The 25,481-nt window shown below is 40.6% G+C and overlaps 11 protein-coding genes across 11 annotated transcripts; 5 read left to right on the top strand and 6 right to left on the bottom strand.

Annotated features, from left to right (window-relative positions):
- Nucleotides 1–10: 10 nt before the first annotated feature.
- On the bottom strand, nt 11–2,008 carry UFO1 (SCF ubiquitin ligase complex subunit UFO1; the record flags this gene model as incomplete). The annotated part of the gene is made up of 1 exon (XM_018367049.1): nt 11–2,008. One exon carries the CDS (start codon nt 2,006–2,008, stop codon nt 11–13), a length of 1,998 nt encoding a protein of 665 aa, XP_018219983.1.
- A 1,516-nt stretch (nt 2,009–3,524) lies between these two features.
- Nucleotides 3,525–7,142, top strand: RPM2 (ribonuclease P; the record flags this gene model as incomplete). The annotated part of the gene is made up of 1 exon (XM_018367048.1): nt 3,525–7,142. The coding sequence occupies one exon, from the start codon at nt 3,525–3,527 to the stop codon at nt 7,140–7,142; it is 3,618 nt and encodes a 1,205-aa protein (XP_018219982.1).
- Nucleotides 7,143–7,517: 375 nt separating this feature from the next.
- Nucleotides 7,518–8,336, top strand: PRE8 (proteasome core particle subunit alpha 2; the record flags this gene model as incomplete). Its single annotated transcript, XM_018367047.1, has 1 exon — nt 7,518–8,336. One exon carries the CDS (start codon nt 7,518–7,520, stop codon nt 8,334–8,336), a length of 819 nt encoding a protein of 272 aa, XP_018219981.1.
- Nucleotides 8,337–8,538: 202 nt separating this feature from the next.
- UTP14 (Utp14p) lies at nt 8,539–11,241 on the bottom strand (the record flags this gene model as incomplete). Its single annotated transcript, XM_018367046.1, has 1 exon — nt 8,539–11,241. The coding sequence occupies one exon, from the start codon at nt 11,239–11,241 to the stop codon at nt 8,539–8,541; it is 2,703 nt and encodes a 900-aa protein (XP_018219980.1).
- A 229-nt stretch (nt 11,242–11,470) lies between these two features.
- On the bottom strand, nt 11,471–12,042 carry GIM5 (Gim5p; the record flags this gene model as incomplete). Its single annotated transcript, XM_018367045.1, has 2 exons — nt 11,471–11,943; nt 12,027–12,042. The coding sequence occupies 2 exons, from the start codon at nt 12,040–12,042 to the stop codon at nt 11,471–11,473; spliced, it is 489 nt and encodes a 162-aa protein (XP_018219979.1).
- A 173-nt stretch (nt 12,043–12,215) lies between these two features.
- On the top strand, nt 12,216–12,851 carry RAD10 (DNA repair protein RAD10; the record flags this gene model as incomplete). The annotated part of the gene is made up of 1 exon (XM_018367044.1): nt 12,216–12,851. One exon carries the CDS (start codon nt 12,216–12,218, stop codon nt 12,849–12,851), a length of 636 nt encoding a protein of 211 aa, XP_018219978.1.
- A 20-nt stretch (nt 12,852–12,871) lies between these two features.
- DI49_3996 (putative asparagine synthase) lies at nt 12,872–14,431 on the bottom strand (the record flags this gene model as incomplete). Its single annotated transcript, XM_018367043.1, has 1 exon — nt 12,872–14,431. The coding sequence occupies one exon, from the start codon at nt 14,429–14,431 to the stop codon at nt 12,872–12,874; it is 1,560 nt and encodes a 519-aa protein (XP_018219977.1).
- Nucleotides 14,432–14,647: 216 nt separating this feature from the next.
- VPS9 (guanine nucleotide exchange factor VPS9) lies at nt 14,648–16,012 on the top strand (the record flags this gene model as incomplete). The annotated part of the gene is made up of 1 exon (XM_018367042.1): nt 14,648–16,012. The coding sequence occupies one exon, from the start codon at nt 14,648–14,650 to the stop codon at nt 16,010–16,012; it is 1,365 nt and encodes a 454-aa protein (XP_018219976.1).
- A 496-nt stretch (nt 16,013–16,508) lies between these two features.
- Nucleotides 16,509–17,012, bottom strand: TAF13 (Taf13p; the record flags this gene model as incomplete). The annotated part of the gene is made up of 1 exon (XM_018367041.1): nt 16,509–17,012. One exon carries the CDS (start codon nt 17,010–17,012, stop codon nt 16,509–16,511), a length of 504 nt encoding a protein of 167 aa, XP_018219975.1.
- Nucleotides 17,013–17,237: 225 nt separating this feature from the next.
- Nucleotides 17,238–19,886, top strand: ARG81 (Arg81p; the record flags this gene model as incomplete). Its single annotated transcript, XM_018367040.1, has 1 exon — nt 17,238–19,886. One exon carries the CDS (start codon nt 17,238–17,240, stop codon nt 19,884–19,886), a length of 2,649 nt encoding a protein of 882 aa, XP_018219974.1.
- Nucleotides 19,887–22,151: 2,265 nt separating this feature from the next.
- On the bottom strand, nt 22,152–25,463 carry TSL1 (trehalose 6-phosphate synthase/phosphatase complex subunit; the record flags this gene model as incomplete). Its single annotated transcript, XM_018367039.1, has 1 exon — nt 22,152–25,463. One exon carries the CDS (start codon nt 25,461–25,463, stop codon nt 22,152–22,154), a length of 3,312 nt encoding a protein of 1,103 aa, XP_018219973.1.
- Nucleotides 25,464–25,481: the final 18 nt, after the last annotated feature.

Below are 25,481 nucleotides of genomic sequence, written 5' to 3'. Positions count from 1 at the left end.
AAATGTATTTTCAGTTGATTTCGCTTAACGACAGTGCGATAGCCAATCGTAAGTCATCGTCGTCATTATCGCCAACGCCGACACCACCAGTGGTGTTCCCAGCGAAGACTTCGCCGGATGAACCGCTATTTGTAGTAGATGTTTCATCCATTAAAGGTCCATTTCGTCGGCTTGTATTGCTATTTCTGACTTGTCTCCTTCTTTCGTCCTCCAATCTTGATTGTTCAATAGCTCTAAGAAACTCTTCGTCATCTTCAGCATCGTCGTCTCCTTGGCTCGAAGTAATGGATAGATCAGCCAAGTTATCCATCTGTGTTTCATGTAACCTCTGGGACTCTTCCAAAGCTCTCTGTAGTTGTTCATCTTCATCATCCTCAATCTGTGGCCCAGTTTCAGCGTCAATTCGCGCTTGTGCTTCTTGCGATTCCAGGAGCGCAATTCTTAACTGAATGTCATTTTCTTCTTCGGTGTCACCTAAAGGTTCTAAATCTCCACCATATGCGTGGATTAATCTTGATATTTCTGATTGTCTTTGCCTTCTAAGGTCTTCAGCTTCGTCATAATATTGTAACTCGGTGTTCAAGGTTTCATTCCATTTATTACTTATTGCATTTTTACTCTTACTGGAATGATGTTTTTTCTTTGAATCGCTTGAAACAAATAATAAATAATTCAACACATTACCGCTCCCCATAACGATTTTATCTTGCGAAACTTTCAAAAACTCAGGAAATTTGTCGGTCTTCAAAACGGACTTAATCAGTTCACCGGTCATCACGTTCATTATTTGAAGAGTGTTTGGTAGTGCCACGACAACAATTAAGTTGGTCACTTGCGAAACATAAACTTGTTCGTCAAAGTTGATTCTGCATTGGGCTTTCAAACCCGTCGTTGAAAGATCTCTTATATTGATAATGTAAATGGTATTCGCAGTAGTCAAAAGACTGATGTAGCAGCCGTCGTCACCGGCAAATTGCCAGTTCTGTTCTCTTTGCGAGGTCTTTTCATCTATCTCTATGGCACATATTTGTTCTGGAATGGCTAATTTTCTCAAATTACCAAAATTACCATTCGGGTTGACCGATATTGTATAAACATTATTCAGATCAGCCAATACCAAGGTCATGGAACCAAAATCCATTTTGAAGAATCGTACACTTACCGGTTGATCGTCCGCGTCCCTTGGAATGTCTATGCTGTGTAGTTCACGCATTTGATAGATGACGTAAAGTTTTTCATCATCCATGATCAAGGTCCAATCTTTAAAAAAGGCCAATTTCCAAATCACCCTAGTGCAAACCTTCCACATCTTAACAAGTTTGTTTTCACACCACCAAATAATTTCACCATTTTCAGAACCACTCACACACCAGTCTTCTCTCGACGTATCCCAGGACTCTGAATTACAAATGGCAGTGACACCTGAACTATGTCTTCCAATAAATTCCATCACAGGCGTCAAGTATGATTTGTTACTTAGCAGTTTCCCAAACACTCTACCATCAAACCTGCCAAAAACAGCGGCATTGATGTTAAAGTCCATGGTGGAGCATCCCTGTGGAGTCGTACATGGAATATAAATTAGCTTTTTAAACTTCTTCTGTCTCTTGTGGTTTTGTAATTGCAAGATGGTAATTATACCATCGTTGTAAGCAGCAACTCGTGGGTAATCGAATACTATACGTTCTATGCTAGGCTGGTCCCAGTTACGAGTCGGAGTTATGGTATATTTAGTTCTTATGGCTTTGTTATGTTTCCAATTATGAAGACCACGAGTTCTTTCGATGTATTCTACACTAAATTTGGTGGACTGGGAAAACGTAGGGAAATGTGTAGTATAAATTCTAGACTTGAACAAGTTTTTCCACAGTTCTTCATCGCGAATTAGTTGCTGGAAATGTGTAGAGATTTCTTGTAGTGTGAATAAATCCTTTTCGTCCAAGTGAGAAAAAATGTTTATCAAAATTTCAGGTGGAAGGTCCTGCAAAACCAAGCCAGACTGCTTCATATTGTCTTCCTCCGTTGGTGCGAGGACACTAAAAAAGCTTTTGACCAGTACTTGATTTACCTGATTATATTAGGTTTTTTAAGTCATCTCTAAGTTATATTGGAAATTGCCACATGTGAGAAAAAAAAGAAATGAGGAAATACTGTAGTGAAAATGAAAAAAGTTGAGAGCGAAAAAAGCTCCGCACCGAGTTCGAACGCAGGAAGCACATATTAGGGGTTGTCCTCCCCTGGTGCCAAGAGAGGTGTAAAAAGAGACTCACGAAGAGCCCAAAAAAAGGGTGGCCTCCACGAAATAGTTTGGCCAATATCATTCTCAGAAAGGAAATTCAGACATCTCCCAATCTTATCGTAATTACGTGTTCCTTCTCGAAGAAGCACCGCGATTATACGTAGAACGCGTGGCTAAAGTACAGTATGCAAGGATAACGGAAGCAGCTGCAGTCCTATTCCCTACGACTGTGGCGCATAATGGCAATTTGCTACAGATAATAACGACGCAGATACGCCCCCATGCACCACGTGGCCCACAAGATGGTCTTTCGGCGGCAAAAAATTGGGGTAAGCATATCTACTTAAGGAGAGGTAATTTTAGACAAAACAAGCGACACCCGCTTGCGCTGCCTGAGGCCTTCCACAAACTATATAAGAGACCGGATGGCATATTACATCAATAGCAGCATTCTAATCAGGCACTCAAGGACAATATGGCAAAAATGAGCGGGTCCTCAAATTAGACCTGCCACAGGCCTCGAAGACCGCAGAGGCATCGGCAGCGGGTCTCTAAATTTCTTTAGCAATGAATTCTACTTCCTCAAACCTATTATTCCGCCTAAGCGCTCTTTCCACCTGAGCGGATTTACTAGAATATGTCCTTGTAGGTGATCTTACGGGCTCGTACCCGCTACAAGATGCAAGGATCTTATTTCCGGCCGTGTCCGCTTTTTAACCGCCGAAGGCGAACCACCGGACCAATGAAACGCGAGAGCGCACAAAAAGTGGGGCCGCTCCGAATGCGCGCGTTCTCATTGGCTGGGCGCTCGGGGCCGAGGCTCGGTGTGCCTTTTAGCTGCATTTAGTTGCCCCATGACAAAGCAAAAACTGGCAGGTTCCCTCGAATCAAATACACGTCAATTACAAATCCACGGATTAAGTCGATTCTCGTTCGTTCTTGTTCCTTATTTCTCGTTGCTTGTGTTCTGTAATATTGATTCGTGAAAAATTTGCCACATCGGAAACATATTATAACAGAATAGCAGGACTGTTTACTACGTTATAAGAAAGCAAAAGGAAATTGGCTATATATTTTCCCCTACTCCAAACTCCGAACTAAAAATACATTTATAACAAAAGCATAAGCTTTCAGTCGACACATTTTTTTTTTAGTTTTATGCTGCAGTATTGAAAATTATAAAAAATAGAACTATACTAGCCCACCCGTTTTTGCATAAAAGCTTATCTCATTTAAAATTATAGAAACAAAGTCACACACACACACATAGAATAAAAAACCGGAAATGGCTTTTAAATCATTCAAGTATAACATATATTCCAAAGGTTACCATCGTTCTGCCGCTCAAAAGAAAAACGCAACTTCTTTTTTCGATAGTTCCTACCAGTATCTAAGACAAAACCAAGGTTTGGTAAACTCGGATCCGGTACTACATGCATCTCATCTACATCCTCATCCGGTCGTAGTAGCGAATGTTAACTATAATAACGTTGATGACGTTTTGCACTTGCACGACCTGGATTCCCCATTAAACATCAGCACCAACCCTCTAACGCACGATGAACTGCTTTACAACCAAAACGTTTCTCTTCGGTCATTGAAGCAACAGCAAAACAACAACAATGCTAATAATAGCAGCACTCAACATAGATACTATTCTACTGGCCCAACTGTTCCAGCCAACCAGTACGATTCTTTGAACTTTAGTTCTAGGAATTTCCAAGATTTACAATCAAAACAACAACCTCCACCAGTACAAAAGCAACAGCAACAAGAGTATAATCTTCTGGAAGACGAAAACACATTTGTATGGAAAGAAGACACTGAACCGTGTCTGAACACTTCCACATATTTACAAACTCACATTGATGAAATTAATCGTTGTTATGAACAGAATAATTACAACAAAATCAACTCACTGTATCAGTCGCTCAAAAGAAATGGTATAGTTCCACCCTTGGAAATCTTTACAAAAGTTTTAGACTCTCTTTGTAAAAGGCCATTGGATAATAACGATTTAGATAATAAGATGTACGAATTATTAACGTGTTACCAAGATATGATCAATAACAGAATGAAACCTCCTGATGAAATTTACAACATCGTTCTTTTATCGCTTTTCAAAGGCTCAATTTTGGCCTATCAATTCAAAAATCCAAACGGTAGTGATTTCTATAAAATTGCCATAGAACTATTCAACACAACTACCAATGATCCTAAACAGAAGAGCGAAGTCAAGTTCCGTAACTTCTCCAAGGACGTCTTGGATTATAACCTCTTAGCGATGAACATTTACCCAGGCCATATCACCTTATCAAAAGCTCAACAGATTATCAAATCTTCTCCAGCTTTCATCAAGGATTCATTTTATTTTATTGCATGCTTTTCATACGCCAAATCAACAAATGATAAATTGGCCATTAAGGAACTTTATGAAGATTTTAGACTATCTATATCCTCTTCTGCCTCAAACCAAACTTTATTTGATAACCAGTTTGAAATCTATAGCGTGATTCTTTCTAGTTTCATTGAGACTGGCGAGGTTGAGTTGGCTACCAATCTTTTGGACGATTTGGTTTCGAAGATTCAGAATTCAAATGGTCTAGCCTCCAACATTTCTTTGTTGCTATCGAATTTTTTAATCTCAATGAGTAAGATTGATTCTTCCAAAGCCTATGAAATTTGGTTTAAATTCCACAAACTAGACTGGATACCTGAATTTTCTTATGAATTTTATTTGATTTTCATGGCAAATAGTTTCCAGGATTGGAATCTGACCAAGAAAATTTATGATTATATTTTCCCCATGAAAAGAAGTTTATCTCCATTGAAAAAGCAAAAATTATCGGATTATCTGCTATATCCAATGGGTGCCGAATCCATTATAACGTCTTTACTAGATTACTCTCTCCAGTTGAAAGACAACGAGATTATCATGAAGATTTTGGAAGAGTCCGTTATCAAAAACTTTTCCTTTGATATTGGTATTTATCCATTCATTTTCAATTATTTAAGAGAAATTAAATGTGGCGACGAGTATCTCATGAGATTTATCGACTCACACGCTGAATTTTTCGAAAAGAGTGATTCTGTCAGCAAATTCCAATTTTTGAATTCGATAGTTGATAATTTCCAATCACAATCATTATTGAACAGTATATCCCACGCAAAGTTTTTCATGAATTTAGTGAAGGATTTCAATCTGGAAAATTGTGAAATTGTCAACTATAATGGGATGATAACATGTATTCATAACTTTGTTAAAGCGCCAAAGACAATAAAAGACTTTCCATACATTCTAGAAATTCATGCCGTTTTGATTACGAAATTGTTTGACTTTGACACTTACCCAATACTACAAAACAATAGCGATGAAACTCTATTAAACTTTAGAGACCAGATTGAACATCAGTTTCGAATTTTGACTCAAAACTTTTATAGATTGAATTTGGACCCAAACTTACTAGCTGGTGTTGTTTCCCAGGCCTTAAAAATGATTAATCTCGACGAAGTTACTAATGGCCAAGACTTGTTGAGATTCTTTAATCATCCTGGGGATTGGGACAAATCTTATCCATTGTCCTTGGGTTCCTTCATTAGAAATTCTTGTAAGGCTGGTATAAGAGAGTTCACTAAACTAAGCAAGGAAGGATATTGCTTTGATTATGATACATACAAAGCGTTGATAGTCAATAGAGCTATTAACAGACAGATTATTGACAGATGCATAGAAATATGCCCTGATACAACCGAATTGAAAACTCTTGTTAATTTGATAATTTCCAAGATTCCTGGTAGAGAATTGACCCAATTGGTGATCAATAGCTCGAAGTTTAACGATGTTTTTGTGCCAAATTTGAGAAACGATTCCATGATAAAATTGATCAAAAATTGCGAATCTTTATCAAATTTCATTAGAGTTTGTGATTTCCCAGAAAAATTCAAAAGTATCGCCATTCAAGCTGAAAACAAAAATGCTATTGAACTGATTTACGAAAAATTGTTTGACAGTGGAAACTATGCTGATATTTTGAGGTATAACAATGTTGTACCTGTTCTTAATTTAGAACTTTTACTAAAATCATGCATTAGATATGGTGAATTTAAGAAATTTGAAAGCCTTTTCAAAAAATTTAACGATAAAATTAACGAATCATCCAAGATTGATATTCAGTTAGAGTATCTGATCAATAAGAATGACTTGAAAGGAGCATTGGAACTATTTGCAAAAACTCCAAAGGATTTAAGAACTCCTCACAAGACCATGGACCTATATACTTTTGCATTATTTTTGGACAGTTTCAATAGAGACATCACGTATTATGAAACTCCAGAGAATACATTACAGTTCGCCAATATTTTATCCAGCCAAGCAAGCTATATAAATTTGCTGTCCACTTACAATCTAATTGCCCATTCAGATCAACTGATGAGCTTTAACACAGGTGGAATGGCCAGTAAGGTAAAGAAGGAAATCTTAACTCAAATGCTGAATAATCTGTATGATTCCGTGAGATTATTGTCTTCTAGCATAGAAACCGACGAATCCATGAAACAAACATTGAGAGAAAAAGTACAGAATTACTGCAGATTTAAAGCTTATTTGAAATCGCCTGAGTTGGATATAGATGAACTAAAAACCTTGATCTCTGTCGAGTCTTTTTTGAACCCTTTCACTCCTTCGATCCTGTTTAATAACTTGGTTGAAACTGCTTATTTGAACGAGCACGCTCCTTCGCTAGTTCTTCAAAATGGGTTGATTTATTCATTCCAGAAAGATAGTCTCATAAAAGTTTTGGACTATTTAGAAGAACAGTTCGCATCCAATGGAGATAACTCGAGTATTGAAAAGGTCAGAGAGTTCAAATTCGTTTTAAGTAAGAGCAAATCTCTCCAACTATGACCTTCAAAATTCCATTCTTTATTTATTTCACCATTAATATAGAGTACTAGTAGTGATAATCATATAATAATAATAATAATAATAATAATAATAATAATAATAATAATAATAATAATAATAATAATAATAATAACAATAATAGTAATAGTAATAGTAATAGTAATAGTAATAGTAATAGTAATAGTAATAGTAATAGTAATAGTAATAGTAATAATAATAGTAACAGTATTATTATAAGATCGTAGCATTTACTGATGGCTTCTATGAGACGTAATACAGTTTTTAGACTTTTACGTAAAAAATGATATATTCACATTAAGGTGGCAAAATTGTCCCCGACCTTATAAGCTAAGAGTGGAATTGACATGCCATTTAATGATTATTCGGTTTGTTCCATCGCAAACAACCCACAAGTCAGCTATCACACACAACTTTACAACTATGACAGATAGATATTCATTTTCTTTGACTACTTTTTCTCCCAGTGGTAAATTAGGTCAAATTGATTACGCTTTAACCGCAGTAAAACAAGGTGTCACTTCATTAGGTATAAAAGCTACTAATGGTGTAGTGATTGCCACGGAAAAGAAAACTTCTTCACCATTGGCTATGTCAGAAACACTCTCGAAGGTATCTTTGTTGACACCCGATATTGGTGCGGTATATTCTGGTATGGGGCCAGATTATAGAGTTCTGGTGGATAAATCAAGGAAAGTCGCACATACTAGCTATAAACGAATCTATGGCGAATACCCTCCCACCAAGCTATTGGTCTCTGAAGTCGCCAAAATAATGCAAGAGGCTACGCAGTCTGGTGGTGTTAGACCCTTTGGTGTCTCGTTGTTAGTTGCTGGTCACGATGAGTTTAATGGATTCAGTTTATATCAAGTAGATCCTTCTGGTTCTTACTTCCCTTGGAAAGCTACCGCTATAGGAAAAGGTTCGGTGGCTGCAAAGACCTTTTTGGAGAAAAGATGGAATGATGAATTGGAACTCGAGGATGCTATTCACATCGCCTTACTAACACTAAAGGAATCAGTAGAGGGCGAATTCAATGGTGACACCATAGAATTAGCCATAATCGGTGATGAAAACCCAGAGTTACTAGGCTACACTGGTATTCCAACTGACAAAGGTCCTAGATTCAGAAAATTGACTTCACAAGAAATAAATGATAGATTAGAAGCTTTATGATATCCCCATCACCTGCACCAATCATCCGTCACATTCAACTTAACCAAAAAGAGGAAAAGCCAATTATGTATATACTCACATAATTTTTAAACGATTTTTTCTAATTATTCCGATATCATTATTCTACACAATGGATAATATATAGATATACAAGAGGGGGAGTGAGATGTGTATGCATTTTTTTTTACTACTATTATAATAATTATTTAAATGGTGCCTTTAATGGGTCAATGACTTGACCTGGTTTAGTCATAATTCTTGGTTTAATAAGCTCTTGATGAGATGCTCTAGATGTCCATTCTTGGCCAATCGGCATACGTAAGGATCTCTCATATTGTTCTCTGTTTTCGAATGGGAATGGTACTGCAGATGATTGATATTTCAGGTTTTTCTTGTTTACCTTTTCATTTATAATCACATTTTGCAGACTCTTGTCCTTTCTTTTGTCTTTATTCACAACCCCCTTAACTTTCTTGATAAATTTCCGTCTCTTATTTTTTGGTTTAGAGCCTACACCAGCCCATTCACCCCAGCCCGGCAAAGTGGTATCCACTTCTTTGTCGTCTTCATCATCTATGACACGCTTCTTTTCTTCTTCGAACTCCGCTACAACATCATCCCCAGCAAACGCTTCAGCAATGACCTCCTGCTGTTTAAACATAAATTCATTGCCACCTTGTTCGTCATCCGAGCCACCATATGGATCCACTATCTTTAATCTTGTGGAATCGTCTGCTTTTAGCAAAAGATCTTCATCGCCGTTCGATTTACCACCTTTCTTTTTTGATTTTTGCTTCAATTCAGATTTATTCATTTTATTCATGGATTTAGCGTTTTTGGAACTGTCTTTGTCAACAACGGTGACTTTAGAGGATTGCTTTCTGATGGCACTTTCGTCATCACTTTCATCAACTAACCATGGGTTAGCATTCTTTGCCTCGACGTCTTCCTGTGGGGGTTGACTATCTTGAACGGGTTCTTCATCACTAGGTTCCTCCACGATCATTGCACCTTCTGCATTAGTCTTAAAGACTTTCGCTTGTTTACCGTTCTTGGCCTTTAACCTGTTTTCCAAACTTCTAGATTCGTCAATCTCGTGCTCTCCTCTGGTATGGGCATTTAGTTCGTCCATCTCTTTATTAGAATCCAATGTACCAGGTGTGTATATTCTTCTACCTTTATTTAGTTGAATATTTTCTCCATTTGTTTCTTCTTTGTCACTTTCAAAAAGTTCAATGTCACCACCATTTTCAACAGCCTTCAATTTACGTAAAGCTTCTTCGTTAGCGTCTCTTTCTCTACCTTCTGCATTCTTCATAAAGGCCATATTCATAACCCCGGTCTTGCCCACCTTACCCTTCAATTGTGCAGCGTCTTTGTTTTCTTCTTCATTTTCAATATCACTCAAGGTTTGCACACGATCATCATTATCGTCGTCAGGATTTCTATCCAAGATCTTTGTCTTTAGACGTTCACCTTGTCTTAACATTTCTTCCATTTCTTCTCTGGTTTCAGCGTCATTTGTCATACCATGTTTGATCATATCTTTGGCCCATTTAGAATTGGTCTTGTGTTTCAACGTCATTCTTTCCTTGGCTCTAGCGACATCCTGGTCTTCGTTATCTTCCTCACTGGAAATATCGGCCATTTCTCTATTTCTCATCAATTCTTTCTTTTTGATTTTACGGTATGTTTTCGATTTTATTTTCTTTAATCTCCTAGCCTTTCTCTCTTCTCTGAACATTAACTCTCTCATCAACCTCATTTCGGTGGTCCTCTTTCTCATTTCCTCAGATGTCATCTTCGCAGTGCTTAACTCTTCAAAAGTGGAGTTCTTTTCTGGATTGACCAAGTTACTCTCCTGTAAGACTTGGTCAACCTTCTCTTGTAACTCTGTTTGTGCGACATCTTGAGTTCTAGTGAAAGCTGAGGCTTGATTATGCTCAGTGGGTTTATTCAATGGGAAACTTAAATGGTCTGCCCTTCTGTTTTGTTGGACGATATCATTCCACTTACTCACTTCTTGCTTAGAGATTTCATACGCGGCTTTACGATCGTGCCTTTGTTGTATACGTTGTGGCAAGGGGACGTCATAAGTGGAAGATTTACCCTTTAGCAAATTCACGTTTTCAATGACTTGTCTATCATCCACGGCGTTCATCATATCAGCCAAACTTAACTTCCCAGAAGATCCACTGGTTGCGCTTACAGAAGGCAAAACAAACTCGTTAGCTTCGCCAGTACCATACGAATCCAGTCTTTTTGGAACTTTACTTTTTGTTTCATCAATAAGCTTAGAAGTAATTGTATTTAACTCCACATCTTCTTCATCTTCCGAGATTTCATCGAAGGGGTCTTCATCATCTTCGTCCTCTTCGGATTCGCTTTCTCCTGAACTACTTGATTCAGAGCTGACATCGTTGTCTTGCAACTTTAATTGCGGAGAAGCATCTTCATCATCATTATCAAAATCATTGCTTTGCGCGGTCTTGTTATCCATGTCCCACACTTGAGATAATGGCATCAAGTCTTCCTCGTCAATAGAAGTGTACCCACCTTCGTCTTCTTCCTCCTCGTAAGCACCGTTTTCGCTTTTCTTATCACGAATAGTTTGTGAGAATTTAGAGTTCAAAACGTCATAATCATCCTCAGATCCCAGAGCTTCGTCGGAGTTTAACTCTTCATCTTCAAATGACTCAGACCCAACATCTTCATCTTCACTGTCGGCGCCACCCTTTGCCCTTTTCAATAAGTTGACAACAGTACCGTTACGGCGAGCGTCATTTCTTTTGTCATTGTCGCTGGAATTGTCAAATTCACCATTAATCTCTCTCTCGGCCAGCTGCAAAGCATCTAAAGCTCTTCTAGAACTCTTGGATCTACTTTTAGACTTCTTCTTTGCCATCTTTACTTCAACTTACTTTGTCTTTAGACCTCTTTAATGATGTATTATTAGTTGGAACACTCAATCTTGAAATTTTTTCAGCTCATCGCTAAAAAAGTCTTGAAAATTTTTCAATGTCCCCTTTCGGAAACGGGAAAGTGACGATAATTATGGTTTTACGTTCTATATATATGTATATAACAAAAGAGATACAGAAATGATATAAAGAGAAGTGTAGACAACGGGTGTACTAGGCTGTGGCAGCCTCCTTCTGCTGCTGTTGTTGCTGCTTGCTCATCGCTTCATGCTGTCTGATAGCAGCCTGTCTTATCTGGGCCTCGATGGTCAAAGAGTATTGGGTCTTTTCCTTTATGATATCTTGAATTTGCACAGATTCCTTGTTAAGCTTTTCCACTTTCTTTTGGTAGAACAAAATTGCTGCATCGGCGCTTTTTTCAACATAATATCCGGTTCCGATGTCTACCATGAATTTCTTATTATCCACAATTTTACCTGGGATGTATAATGATGCAGATGCAGGAACCAGTAGCTTTTGTCCTTCATTTTCTGGCTGGGAAACTGTTTTGATGTCATCAATGCATTCTACAAACTTGCCCTTGGCCATGGACAGTGCTTGCAATGATTGTGTGAAATGCTGCAATTCTTGGTCGAACTGTTGTTTCACAGCAGTTAATTGCTCGGGATTCAGCTTGGTTAAATCAACTATTTGGAAATACGCATGTGTACACAGGTTAGTAAAAGAATTTGGTGGCAATACCAATGAGGGGGTAGAAATGTTCACATACTCTTTTGGGAGGACATGGTTTGGTTTGAGTGTGCTCTTTCTTACTTTAATTTTAGCAAGATTTTTCAGCTAGGTACTTTTTTAATGGAAATTGTCTTGATAAAAAAGTAAGTCCTGATACTTGGAAGAGGGAAAGCAGAGGTAGTATAAAGAAAGTGACGTGGAAACGAGTCATCGAGTCGTGCAAGAGATGAATAATACTGACCCAACTTCATTCAAAAGTATATTGGCAGGTGTGGCCAAGCTAAGAAAAGAGAAGGGCGGTACTGATGATACAGGGTCTCGGTCGCAGGATAAAGAGACCATACCGCCTTCTCAACAACTACAACCGCAAGAGTCCAGATCTATTGGTCAAAACCAGGTCATAAACGCTTTCAATCAGCAAAAGCCCAAAGAATGGGCCGATTCAGAAACAACAAATGATGTCAATCGAAAAAGGCCCTTTAAGAGTGCTGGTCCGGGAAAAACTGTGTTAGTCAACACCACTCAAAAGGAAAATCCACTCCTGAACCACTTGAAAAGCACTAATTGGAAATACGTATCTTCTACAGGAGTTAGTAAGATATACTACGATTATATGGTGCGCGGAAGAAGTGTGCTGTTTTTAACTTTAACATATCATAAACTATATGTGGATTACATTTCTAGGCGGATGCAGCCCTTATCTAAGAATGAAAATAATATACTAATATTTATAGTAGACGACAACAACCCTGAGKACACTTTGAATGACATCACGAAATTGTGCATGTTCAATGGATTCACTTTACTTTTAGCATTTAACTTTGAACAGGCCGCCAAGTACATCGAATATCTGAATTTATGAGACCGTCCTCGCTGAAATCTTTACTTCAATAGATCCGTGCCGTGTTTGTTACCATCTTTAGTCATTTTAGCACTCTTGGCGCCAAATTGAATAGCTCTCTTTGGCTCTTCTGCTATCTCGTCCAGTTTTAAGTATTGAGAAGCCACTTTCCGAAGAATAAGTTTGTTTATCTTGTAATTAATGGGGATATCATTGGTGGAAAACTCAATAACATGTTCATCCAAAAAGGGGTATCTAACCTCCACCCCGTTATGAGCAATCACTTTATCATCGCGGTTCAAGTTGCGCTCATAGATATTGTTTATCTGTCTCGTTAGTTCCTCCACGAGTTCATGAGGCGGCTTATTCGCAAATTTGTGATAACCACCGTATAGCTCATCTGCTCCCAACCCGCTGAACAAGACTATCCCCTGACGTTGGTACGGTTTTCTTTCACCATGAGGCGAAGTAAGGAAGCCTTTACCCTTTGAGGCAAAGAAAAACGCAATAGCGATAGACAAGTCCATCTCTGTTTGTTTAGAATACATTAAATCGATAACAAAGGGTCTCCACTTCAAATATTCCTCATAAGGAACGTCTACTTCGACTAGCTTAATATCGATTTCCGGATATAAACTTCGTAATACTTTTGTACTATTAGTGGAAAGCTTTCTGTCAGGTGTATCACTGGGGGAAAGACCTGTTCTAGGGTTCTCGAACGACACATTTAATAGCTCTACAATTGGTTTCCCACCTTTATAGTCATTCTCCTTCAATATTTGACATACCAACGCTGCTATCACTGAGCAGTCGATACCACCAGAAAAGAGTATTGCAATAGGTGAGTTTTCTATATGTGCAGGATGTATTGACTCTACCCTCCTCTTTACAGATTCATATAGCACAGAGTATAAATTTTTAGATATTTCTGGTAATGACTTTAATTCTAAATCAGCCGTTTGTGTCACTTCGTATGGAGGACGTAACTTCTGGTTTTCCTTTAACAATTTAGCTTGGGTGTCATATTCGTAAACAACCCCCCCTATACAATCTTTAAATCCTTCAATAGCTCCTGTCACACTGGCTACATATAGTTCATTGTTTGAATTGACCAAGTAGGATAGACTTCGCCTGCCAATGGGATCTCTGCCGAAATAAAATTTCGATGACTTTACGTCATACACAGTGTAAGCATACTCACCTTCCAACATTCTTATAACATCAATAACGTCCCCATCCTCTGCCAAATCCTGCAACAAAGAGGCAATATATTGACTATCATTGTCTCCGTCAGATATTTCTTTATTGTACAACTCACCATTGAATTGTAGATAATATCTGTCGTCAACGGTTATGCTCTGCTTGGTAAAAGGTTGTCTTAAAGATAGGACAGAAGAGAACCAGCTTGTTTGGTGGGATTTGGAGACTCGAAGAGAAGAGTAATTTGGACCTCTTGCAGCTATATATGGAATGATTTTATTGAAAATATAAGATTCATTCATACTTGTAGTGCCGGCGAATTCTGTGCCTTCTGGATACTCAATTAGTTCATCGTCTACTGGCTGCTTTTCCGCACAATAGTGCAATAGAATTCCACACATTTCTCATCTTAACAGGGGGTAGATAAAGTGCTTATTATATTCAAAACATATCAATGAATTCAATGTTTTTATTTTTTTTTTCATTTTTTTATTTTTTTCAAGACTTCATCATAGTTCCGCAGCTAAATGCCATGACACATAACTATAAGAAGCTCTACATCTAATAATTCTAAGATTAGTTTTCCCAGATATCCTTGGCAGTGGCATTCAACAGTGATGGCGGAGGACAAGAAGAGCGAAATATTGAAGGAATTTGACCCTTTGAACCAATTGGATCCTCCAACGATAGCCGAAACGGATAAGGATGTGGTGTCAAAGAAGAATGATAACGCACAAATGACCGTCGAAGCAAACGCGGATGTCTCTGCGCAGGACATGGGCGATGATGAGCCATTCTATGACTTCCAGCTGTTTGCTAAGCAACTTCAATCCCCTGGGGCTGATCCTCTAGTGAAGTATACAAAATCGTTTCTAAGAAATTTTATGGCTCAAAGGCTTTTATGGACGGTCACTGAAGAAATTAAACTCATCAACGATTTCAAGGTTTTTATTTACAACAAGTTTACGCTATATGAACCTTTCAAAAATCTTGATAGCCCTAAAATCAGAAACGCCAAAGAAGGTATGGAAAAGCTAATTATGGGAAAGCTTTATTTCCGCTGTTTTTCGCCAAGCCTTTCTGAAACTCTGCAGAAGCCATTAGACGATGAGCACATGAAAGATTTGAACGACGACAAGAAATTATTGGAAAAGACTAAGCATTATAGATTTATAAGCCCCAACATGCTAGATATCCCTAACACCATGCCCGATGCCAAGTTGAATAAATTTGTGCATTTAGCAAGTTCGGAATTGGGTAAGATAAACAGATTCAAATCTCCTAGGGATAAGATGGTTTGTGTTTTAAATGCGAGTAAAGTTATATTTGGCTTACTAAAACATACTAAGTTAGAACAAAACGGTGCCGATAGCTTTATACCCGTATTAATATACTGTATTTTAAAGGGGCAAGTGCGATATCTGGTCTCCAATGTGAACTACATTGAAAGATTTAGATCGCCAGAATTTATGCGGGGTGAAGAAGAATACTATTTGAGCAGCCTTCAAGCTGCAGTAAACTTTGTTATCAATTTAACCGAATCTTCTTTAACCATTGAAAATCACGAATGTTTCGAGAAAGAATACCAAGATAATTTGAGAGAAGTAGCAAGGGAAAAAAATGAAGAGGATAAGCAAAGAAAACTGGAAGTGCCAGATGAATCACAAATGAATGGCACTTTACTAAAGCCCTTGGATGAGGTGACTAATATTGTAATTTCCAAATTCAGTGGATTATTCTCACCTACCGAAGAACGAACACAAGAAGAAGTGTTGAAACCTAAACAAAGCGGTAAAGAACCAAACGAAGAGGAAGTTTCTCTCCTAATCCAGAAGATCGAAGAGAACGAACGGAAGGACACACTAATGACTTTACAGAACATGTTTCCCGATATGGATCCAAGCCTGATAGAAGATGTTTGTATTGCGAAGAAATCTCGTATAGGACCTTGTGTTGACGCTTTACTTTCTTTATCTGAATAACGGATTCATTCAAATATTTGGCGTCTGGATTTGCTTCGCGATATGTATTTATAAATACAGACAATAATTTTTTACTGCCGAGTATTTTGTCACCTACTCCACTATTTACTATTTCAATTGGCATTTGCTGTTGTTTCTAACCACTAATGCACAGAATAAAATGCTGCAAAGCAACATCATGTTCAGTGATTACCATCAAATATACATGTTTTTCCAACCGCTCAAGATGGATGTGTCCAAATCATTCTTCCAAGTCCCAAGAAAGATAGGGTAGCCTGTCTGATTATGAACCATCGAGCAAAAAACAGTTCATACAAAGCATCACTGTAAGAAGGATATTTCAACGATTGTACAAAAAAAAGTGGGGATTCACCCACGGAGTATTGCGTTGTGTAAACTTGAACATGCGATATACTCACGAAAAAGCACCCGGTCGTACATATATCCGGCACTGAACCCATGTACAGGTACGTAACTTTATATTAAATAAGCTATATCATTTTTTTGTTGTTTTCTTGGAATTCTTGGTCCCTTGCTTCTTAGCCTTTGCTGGCTTTGATTCTGAGTGTTGCTTACTACTGGTGCGGTCGGCTACTTCGTCATCGTCTGTTACCAGTTGCTCATCTTCATCTTCCTCTATCTCGTCACCTTCCTCGTCTTCTGCTCTGTACCTTTTCAATGAGTTTTGATTGTCTGTCTCATTAAACTGCTTCTTAGCTTCCGTGATCAACTTATTAGTAGCTATCAGTTCTTCAGCTCTTCCAAGTTTAACAGGGTCGTTCCGCAGAGCAAACTTGAAATCCTCCAATCGGAGTTTGTTTCTCTGGGAGTTTTGAGCTGTATGGAATGCATTATTGCACACATCTACCAAATACCCCGATACCAGTTCATCTAAGCACTGTACCGTGGAATGCAGTGGTTGAGGCACATCGCCATAAGCGTACAGTAAGGAGCTCACGTCCTTGTTGAACAAGTTGGTTCTCTTCAGCTTCCTCGACATTTCTTATCCGGCGTTCACTCGCTTGTTCTTCCCTTATGGATGTTATCTCTCTCTTTATGAGATATCCTATTTATTATCAATGACTCTTCGCCTGCGGTTTCCGCTAGAACTCAAAAGATGAGTGAAAAATTATGTATCTTTCAAAAAGCACCTCTTTCGAGTTTGACACTTTACTGGGCAATAGTTACCGATCTCAGTATCTCGAAAAGCTAATCGTAAGATAAGATGGGGATTTTCAGCAAACATGGTGCTAAGAAGCTGGGAAGAGCAAAAACGTTCACTGGATGTTGGACGTGCAGAGGAAGAAAGGTTAAGTGTGATCTTCGGCGTCCTCACTGCCAAAGATGTGAGAAGTCCAATTTACCCTGCGGTGGGTACGATATCAAACTCCGGTGGTCAAAACCTATTCAGTTTGATCCGTACGGTGTTCCAATTCCACAAAGCTCTTCAGCGACAACGACGAACCTATCAGGTAGTGTCGATGAACCACAATACCAACGACGGAATATCGATTTTGTACGGTACGAAGAGGAGTATGTGTTTCACGAAGACATGGATGACGAGTTGACCATGTTACATACACCTCCCATAGAGAGAATAAGTGAGGACAAAACATGGATCCTGAAGAAATTCGGAGTCTTTAAAGGAACAGACAAGGTTGACAAACAGTACGCCCCAAGGAAAAAGCGCAACAGGAGGAAAGTCGCTAAAAATCTGGAAAATTCTGGTTCAAACTCCTCGTCTTCATCACCATCGTCTTCGACACCATCCTCATTAACGCAAGCAAAGCAAACTGAAGAAAAGCCAAAGAATAGAGGGCAAATCGGAACAGGCTTACCTTCTGCCACTGACGCAGTATCACCGACACCAAATCTCGTAGATTACGACTGGAATAACCTGAACATAACAGGTTACGAATGGATCTCAAGCGAGCTTAGAGATGATGCGTTACTGTCAGCGGTGACCCTCCAAGGACATCATTTAGGCCATTTTCAACCGCTCGAAGTTTCGTTAGAGGAAAATCCTAGAATTTTGGGCGAAGAACAACAGATGGGCTCCAAGGAACACAGCCGTGGGATTGATCCTGGGAACCTAAATGCAGTAACGTCGCCTGAGAAGGAAACTTCAGCAAATGATAAACTATACCACCAGAACTTAAAACTACTGTTTCAAAAAAATCCTTCCAACAGCGAAGAGCCTGATCCTCAGGCATTGATCGATGATATATTTGTAAACATAGAACCAAGATCTCTACCGGCATCTGATTTGAACGAAGTCGCCTTAGCTCCCCCCAATGACGACTCGCGCATGCCCAAATCCATGCTGGAAGTCACATCCCTTTCATATGACTTACCATCCGAATTGATAGACATTGTACCCAGATCAGATCTTACTGTGCATGGTTTGGCGAGGTTCCTTTTGAACCACTATTTCAATGACGTGGCAGATAAAATGACTGTGGTAGTGCTCGAAAAAAATCCATGGAAAACTTTATATTTTCCTAGAGCCTTGATGGCTTTGGGTGATTTATCAGGACTGGGTCAGTCCTCCAACTCGAGAAATGCGCTTTTAAATGCTCTGTTGGCTGTCTCATGTTTTCATTTACAAAGCAAGTACCCAAAGAATTCTAAATTACAAAAGTACTTCCTAAGCCTTGGTATCGAGTTGAGAAACCAAGCTTCAAACTTTTTAAGACTATGCTTAAACACAAAGTCAAGTATACCTGAAAAATATAAAGATGTTCTGACTGCAATCTTATCTATGAACTCTATCGATGTCGTATGGGGGACAATGGCAGATTGCCAACACCATTTAGCCATTTGCGAGGATTTTGTTGAATCGAGAATGAAATTAAGACCCAATATTTCTGAAAAGGCAAAGACCCTACATCGGATTTTTTCGTTTTTAAAATTAATACAAGACAGTACTGCCTTAGATCGGGTCAGGGCCAAGGAAATTGTTATATTACCAAGTGAAGAAGATGATCAATACAAACCATTAGACACGTCTACAGCTGCTGTGACTGCTGATGCGACGAACATTGACGTTATGCAAGAAGGTTTATTTAGAGAAGCTCTCAACGAAAACGACGGTAAAATACACATAGAGTTCATCAAGGATTCTGCTACAAACACTTCGGCTGAGTCCACCCCACAGTCTACTACGCCTCCTATTTTCACTAATATAGCTACAGAAACTTACTATAATAAATCCAACATTTCTAAGCTGATACCAAAGGGCGATGAGAAGATAATCGGTACGGATTCTCTTTATGGTTTACCAAACTCTTTGATATTGCTATTTTCAGATTGTGTACGGATAGTGAGGCATAATGAGTACTATAATTTAACGTACTTACCTGTACCAAGAAAATTTAATGAATTGTCACTAAATTTCGAAAAACGACTATTAAAATGGAAGTCGGAGTGGAAGTTTTATGAAGATACCCCTGAGGGGAAAAGCTTCATCAATCCAACGGTGGAAGCAATATACCACCATACAATGAGCTTTTACTTCAGTTTAATTATTTATTATTTCACCATGGCAAGAAGTTTAAATTGCCAATTTCTGCAAAATTATGTGGCTAAAGTATTGGATCACCTAAACGCCATGGAAGAGTTAGTGAACAAAAAGAAGGTGAAGATCGTTCCCCTTATTTGGCAAGGGTTTATGGCAGGTTGCGCTTGTACCGATGAAGACAGGCAGCAAGAGTTTAGAAGATGGGCAGCAAAGTTGGCTGAAAGTGGGATGGGTTCCTATTGGGGAGCTAGACAAGTGATGCTGGAGGTTTGGAGACGACGGAAGGACGACGAACCAGGCGACAATTGGTACTCTATTTATAAAGATTGGGAAATGAACCTGATGTTATCATGAACATGGTTTTTTTACTGATGTTTCTGTTTTGTTTATTACAATTCACTCCACCGAATTTAGGCGGAAGAATATCAAGTTGAAATATTTTTCTTCAATCACGTTTACAGTAGAAAAGAGCAAGTAAATACATAAATAAAAACAACAATTCATATTCATCATTATTTCAATCCCTGGTCTGTCATAAATCTTGGGTTTACCTTTGAGCATGCGCTATATCAACTAAAATCTTGCTTTGTAATGCCTGCGTTGCCGCATTGTGTTGCGCAGTTTTCCTACGTTTAGCTTCACCTTCACCCAATTTCGTTTCAAATTCCCCCGCAGTGCAAATACAGTGAAAAGATCCACCTGGTAATTTCTGAAAGGTATATTTTGGTGTTATATGAAAACGACCCATGTACGCGTATAGTTTCTCTGATGCAATTTTATCGACGCCAGTAGAATCTGGTTCTATAATCGGAGGAGGCTCACTTGCGAAACTAAATCCTTTAGGCGAAGATCGAGAGGCGGTTGAGGACGAGGAAGAATTATTAGATGCTGACTCGGAAATATCTGTTAGACATTGTTGACCTCGAGAAGGTATTGACATATTTGCAAGAACGTCATCAACTGTGGGGTGTAGCAGTGCTTCCATCCGTTTCATGATTTTGTTCATCAATTCTTCCTTGTCTACGTCTTCATGTTTGCTACTATAATTTGCTGCATTTTGTACTTCTTTTATTTGTGTCCGAGTCTTTTTGATCGACATGGAATCATCAAGACTTGGCAAAGACCCTATGGCGAGTCCTTTGCAGGAGTTATTCGATTTGGGATTCTTAGTGAATCCAGGTTCATGAATGCTGTCGGTGCTGCTGGTTCGTCTTTCAGTATGGCCAATATTATAACTGGTTGTTTTGTACGTTTCAACACAAGGGCACTCATAATCTCTATTTTCCATGGCATGGATAGAATATTTCTGAATAGTATCAATGTCATCAATGGCTTCCATTGCAGCTCTTTGTTCAGCCTCTTTGATATTTTGGCCTTCGCCCATACCTAGGAAGATATCACCCAGTCTAACTTCTGATTTGAAAGGAGGTTGATTATTTAGACAAAAGTACTTAACTTTTGCATCTAACTTGTTGAATTGGAGATAATTACCCAATTCCCCTTTTGCATTTTTATTTAATGGTTTCTTTTCCATAGTACCACCTAAAGTGCTGAATTGATCTTGTGATAACTCTTCTATCCAGTCAACAACGTCTAAAAATTCAGCTGAAAATCTATCAATGACCAAAGCGCCAAGATAAGCTTCGAAACAATCAGCGTATTGCCTGAACGATTTGTCCTTGATTTTCATTTTGGAGCGAGGAATATTCTCCTTCAGCCTTTCCTTGAAACCGAGCTTCTAACTTAGCTTTCCCAAGTTATTGTTATTGACTATGGCATTCTTCATCCTGGAGAGGGCGCCTTCGTCAGAGAAGGGGTATTTCCTATACAATGCATAGGCTACGAATGCGCCAAGCCAGCTATCACCCAGGAACTCCAGCCGCTCATTGGACATGACTGTCTTTTGGGCCTCCGTCAAGTTCACGTTCATATTGGGGATACTTCTATGAACAAATGCTAGATTCTCTAGATTCATATTGGTAACGACTGGATAACGAACGAATTGGTGAACGGACAAGTCTGCATTTTCAAATTTATAACGTTGGAAGACACTTTCTATGTCTAGTGATCTTTGTTTCATCTTCAAATAGCTAGCTACGGACATGGCGGGGCTCACCCCAATGCTTTGTTCTAGCTGAGATCCATTCTTGACCATATCATTGATATCTTCATTGGTAGGGGCGCTATCGTAGATGACTTTTATTGCCTCCCTTAATTGCACGCAGGCATTGTGAATTTTGTAGAATCTCCTTAGCTGGAGAGGATCTCTCCCCGCGAACGGGTTCCCCTCTAGTGCGTATTGTTTCATTTGTAATTATGGTGAAGTGCCAGGTGTTATGGCTAGATGAAAAGTTTCTTGGAATCAGATACCCTGGTTATTAATCTCTTTTAAGATTTCCTCCTGGAAATGCTTCGCTGCCGCCGAAGGAAAAGAGAACAAAAATAAATCAAGAAAATGTCTGCATCGTCGTCATGGTATGATGCATTTGGGAAAATAATGAAGGGGAAAGGCATTTTATAATTTGTTCATTAAAGAGAGTAGAAAAAAAATTTATAAAATCGATAAATAACAGTGAATAGTATAAAAATTCAAACATAGAAAATCAAAACGAGTGGGATTCAATTTTCTATGATTCTAGAAAAAATCGTGAAAAGTTCGTTTAGCCCATTTACGTGTTCCTTGGCATAAGTGGAAGTGGCATCGCCGTAAACAATGGCATGGCCGACCTTCACTTGACCATCGCTAGCTTCGTCATTGACCAGCTTGAACAATGGTTCCAACACGGGAGACGACGAACCGGATACACATGCAAAATCAATGTGGTTTAGCGACACCGTGGGGGAAGCTGGTGGTGCTTGTTCTTGATCTAGGGAGTCCAATTGCGGATGTGATGGCGAATGGATATTCGTGATCTGGCCCGAACTTGTGTCTAGTGGATCCGAGGCGGAGTTGTAGAACCTGAAAAGGAATTGTGCTGCAGACAAGGAAAGACCAGTTTGCTGTACCGAGACGACGTTTTTGTAAACATAAGCGTGGATACCCCTGTGGTCGAAAACGGTGTTGATGTGCGTGATGGCTTCACCAATGACGCTGGCAACACGGTCTTGATCCTCTGCGTTCTCGGTGTGGAACTTGATCATCGAGTCGTTGATCTTATAGTATGAACCGGGCAATCTTTCCACTTTGTCCTTCAGGATCTTGGCCACGTCGTTACGCCAGTCGATTTGGTCCACGATGTTGTACCACACACCATTCAGACTTACGTAGGCACCGTTTTCTGCGATCAGCCCAAGGTTTTGCACACGACTGTAGAGGTTTTCTAGAATCGCCTTTGGAAACGAGTTCATGATGTACACGATGTTGCCCTTCGACGTCATATCGTTCAGTATGGAAATCATTCTCGAAGTCGGAGGTTCAGCGATGTTAAAGACGAACATGCGTTTCTTGGAAGACTGATAATCATCTGACAGGTTTTTCGTGTTCAATTTGAAGATCTTGGAACCCTCTTGGTTGAACTTCCACGAAAAGTGGATATCTTGCAGAGAGGACTTGATCCAGTTGGTGGAGTCATTGTTGATGATGTCCTTCATTAGTTTCTTCCACTGCGGTCTTCTTTCATCAAATGGCATCTCCAAACCTTTGCGGATAGACGAAGCAAAGTTCTTTGTATCCCATGGATTGATTAATATAGCGCCATCGTTCAACAGCGAGGCGCTGCCGGTGAATTCAGACAGCAACAGCGGGGCATTCTTGTCCTCGGAGCAGACAATGTATTCGTGGCAGGTCAAATTCATACCTTCCCTCAGAGAGCTGACCACGAACAGGTCGGCTTCCGAACTCAATGCGAGGTACTGAGAGAAGTCCAGGTCCTGATGCAAGAACACTACAGGCTGCGAAATGCTGATGTTCGTGGACAGCGAGTTGATTCTGTCCACGACGAGCATGATCTGGCGCTCCAGTTCGACGTCTTTGCTGTTGCCGATACAGATCTGGATCATGGTCAGCTGCTCCACGTACTGTGGGTTGTCCGCCAAGAATTTTTCGTACGCCAGCAGTTTTTTATGGATGCCCCTGATTCTGTCGAACTGGTCACGGCAAACAATCAGTTTCTTGTTCTGCCATCTTTCACGGATCAGGTGGCGCCATTGAATGACGTGTTCGTCCTTCAGTTGCGATTGGAGGTCGAAGGCGTCTATGCCGACGGGAGTGAACTTCACGGACACGACCCGGCCGTTGTACTTCAACTCTTCGTCATGCACCACATCCGCCATCAGCAATCGGTTGGACGTCTGCAAGAAGTGTCTCGCGTATTCTTTGGTCTGGAATCCAACGAAATCCGCACCAGTGAGTCCCTCCAAGATCTTCTCCCTCTGGGCCAGACACCTGAACACCTCGCTACTGGGGAACGAGACGTGCAGCGTGAACCCGATCTTGGCGGAGGGCAAGACGTCTCTAATCATCTGCGGGACCAGCATCAGATGGTAGTCATGGACCCAGATGGTGTCACCCTCCTTGTATATCTTCACGATCGCGTCCGCGAACTGCTGGTTCATGTGCTTGTAGAACTTCCAGGAGTGATCCTCGAAGGCCTTGGAGTTCGGGTTGTCCGGGATCTGGTAGTGCAGAGTGGGCCACAAGATTTGTTTACAGTAGTTCTTGTATGCGGCTTTGAACGTGACGTCGTCCGTGAGAACGGAATAAGAGTCGTAATCGTCCCTCAGCGAGTCGGAGATTTTGCCAAGGATGTTCTCCGGGACCTCGTCCGTGGGGATGCCCACGGTCCCGACCCACTTGACGTGGTGGTGCGCGATGATGTTCTCCAAGACGGCTGTGTTGATGGCGTTCTTCATGGCACCGTTCCCTTTGATGGAGGGAACAATGGACCAAGGCAGACGGCTGAACAGCTCTTGCGTCGACCTCAAAAGCGAGTACTTCTTGAGCTGTGACTTGTTGGAATAGCCGCCGAACTTCGGAACCTTGTAATCCTGCTTGGCGTCATCCATTTCCAGGTCCGAGACGTACTCCTCGTCGGGCACGCCCGTGAGCTCCTCCGGGTCAGACTCGTTGTGCTGCGAGGACGTCTCACTGGACGAGATGTCTGCTAGCTCCGAGTACTTGAGGTTGGACGGTTGCTTGGCCAGGATGGGCCGTTGCTTCGCAGCGGCAGCGGCCGCGGCCGCTGCGGCGGCTAAATGCGGGGAAATCCGCTTGATAGAGGGCGGAGCAGCGGAGGAGGAAGAAGAGGAAGCCGAGGCGGGCGCCTGCTTGGCCTTGTTTACCAGAGAGGAAGCCGCGGAGGCGGACTTGTTGCCCGCCCGGGACTTCGGAGTCACGATGTGATTGTGCGGCTTGTCGAGGCTGGTCTGCGAGGTGTTGTTCAGCAGCGAGTGCACTAGCAGCGACTTGTTCACGTTCTTCAGCAGGTTGGCTGTGGGGTCCTGCTGCTGGATTGGCGACGCGATCCTCGAGCCGGAGTCCTGCTGGAATTGGATGGGCGACGCAATGCGGTCCGAGGGGACGTTGGAGGAGGACGAGAAGAACTGCTCCACGGAGCCGTTGTTGCGCGGCTTGAGCATCGTCTTGCTCGTGGGCGTGTGTGACGTGGTGGCGTTGGCGGTAAGATTCTCCAGAAACACGTCCGAGGAAACGAGATCGTCCAGGTTGGCCGTGTTGGTGGACGAGGCGCGATTGAAAGATATAGGCGACCTGGTGGCGCTCCTGGAGATTGCTGGGGGCACGCCCTGCTCAGGAGCGGGCGCGACCAACGACTCTTGCGAGTGGTTGTTCGATAGCGCGCGGTGCTGCTGGTCGCTTCCCTTGGAGTGAACGTTCACCAGGGACGGGTCCACCTGTGAGTTCTCGGGTAGAGAGGTGTCTAGTTCGAATTGCGGTTGGTACGGCAAAAACAACGATGCCACGATGAGAGCCATTGTTGCGGTTTGTTGACG

Source organism: Saccharomyces eubayanus, chromosome XIII (assembly GCF_001298625.1).
Source record: "Saccharomyces eubayanus strain FM1318 chromosome XIII, whole genome shotgun sequence".
Classification (NCBI taxonomy): Eukaryota; Fungi; Ascomycota; class Saccharomycetes; order Saccharomycetales; family Saccharomycetaceae; genus Saccharomyces; species Saccharomyces eubayanus.
Note: the sequence above shows the minus strand (reverse complement) of the source record. Positions and strands in the feature narration are given on the sequence as shown.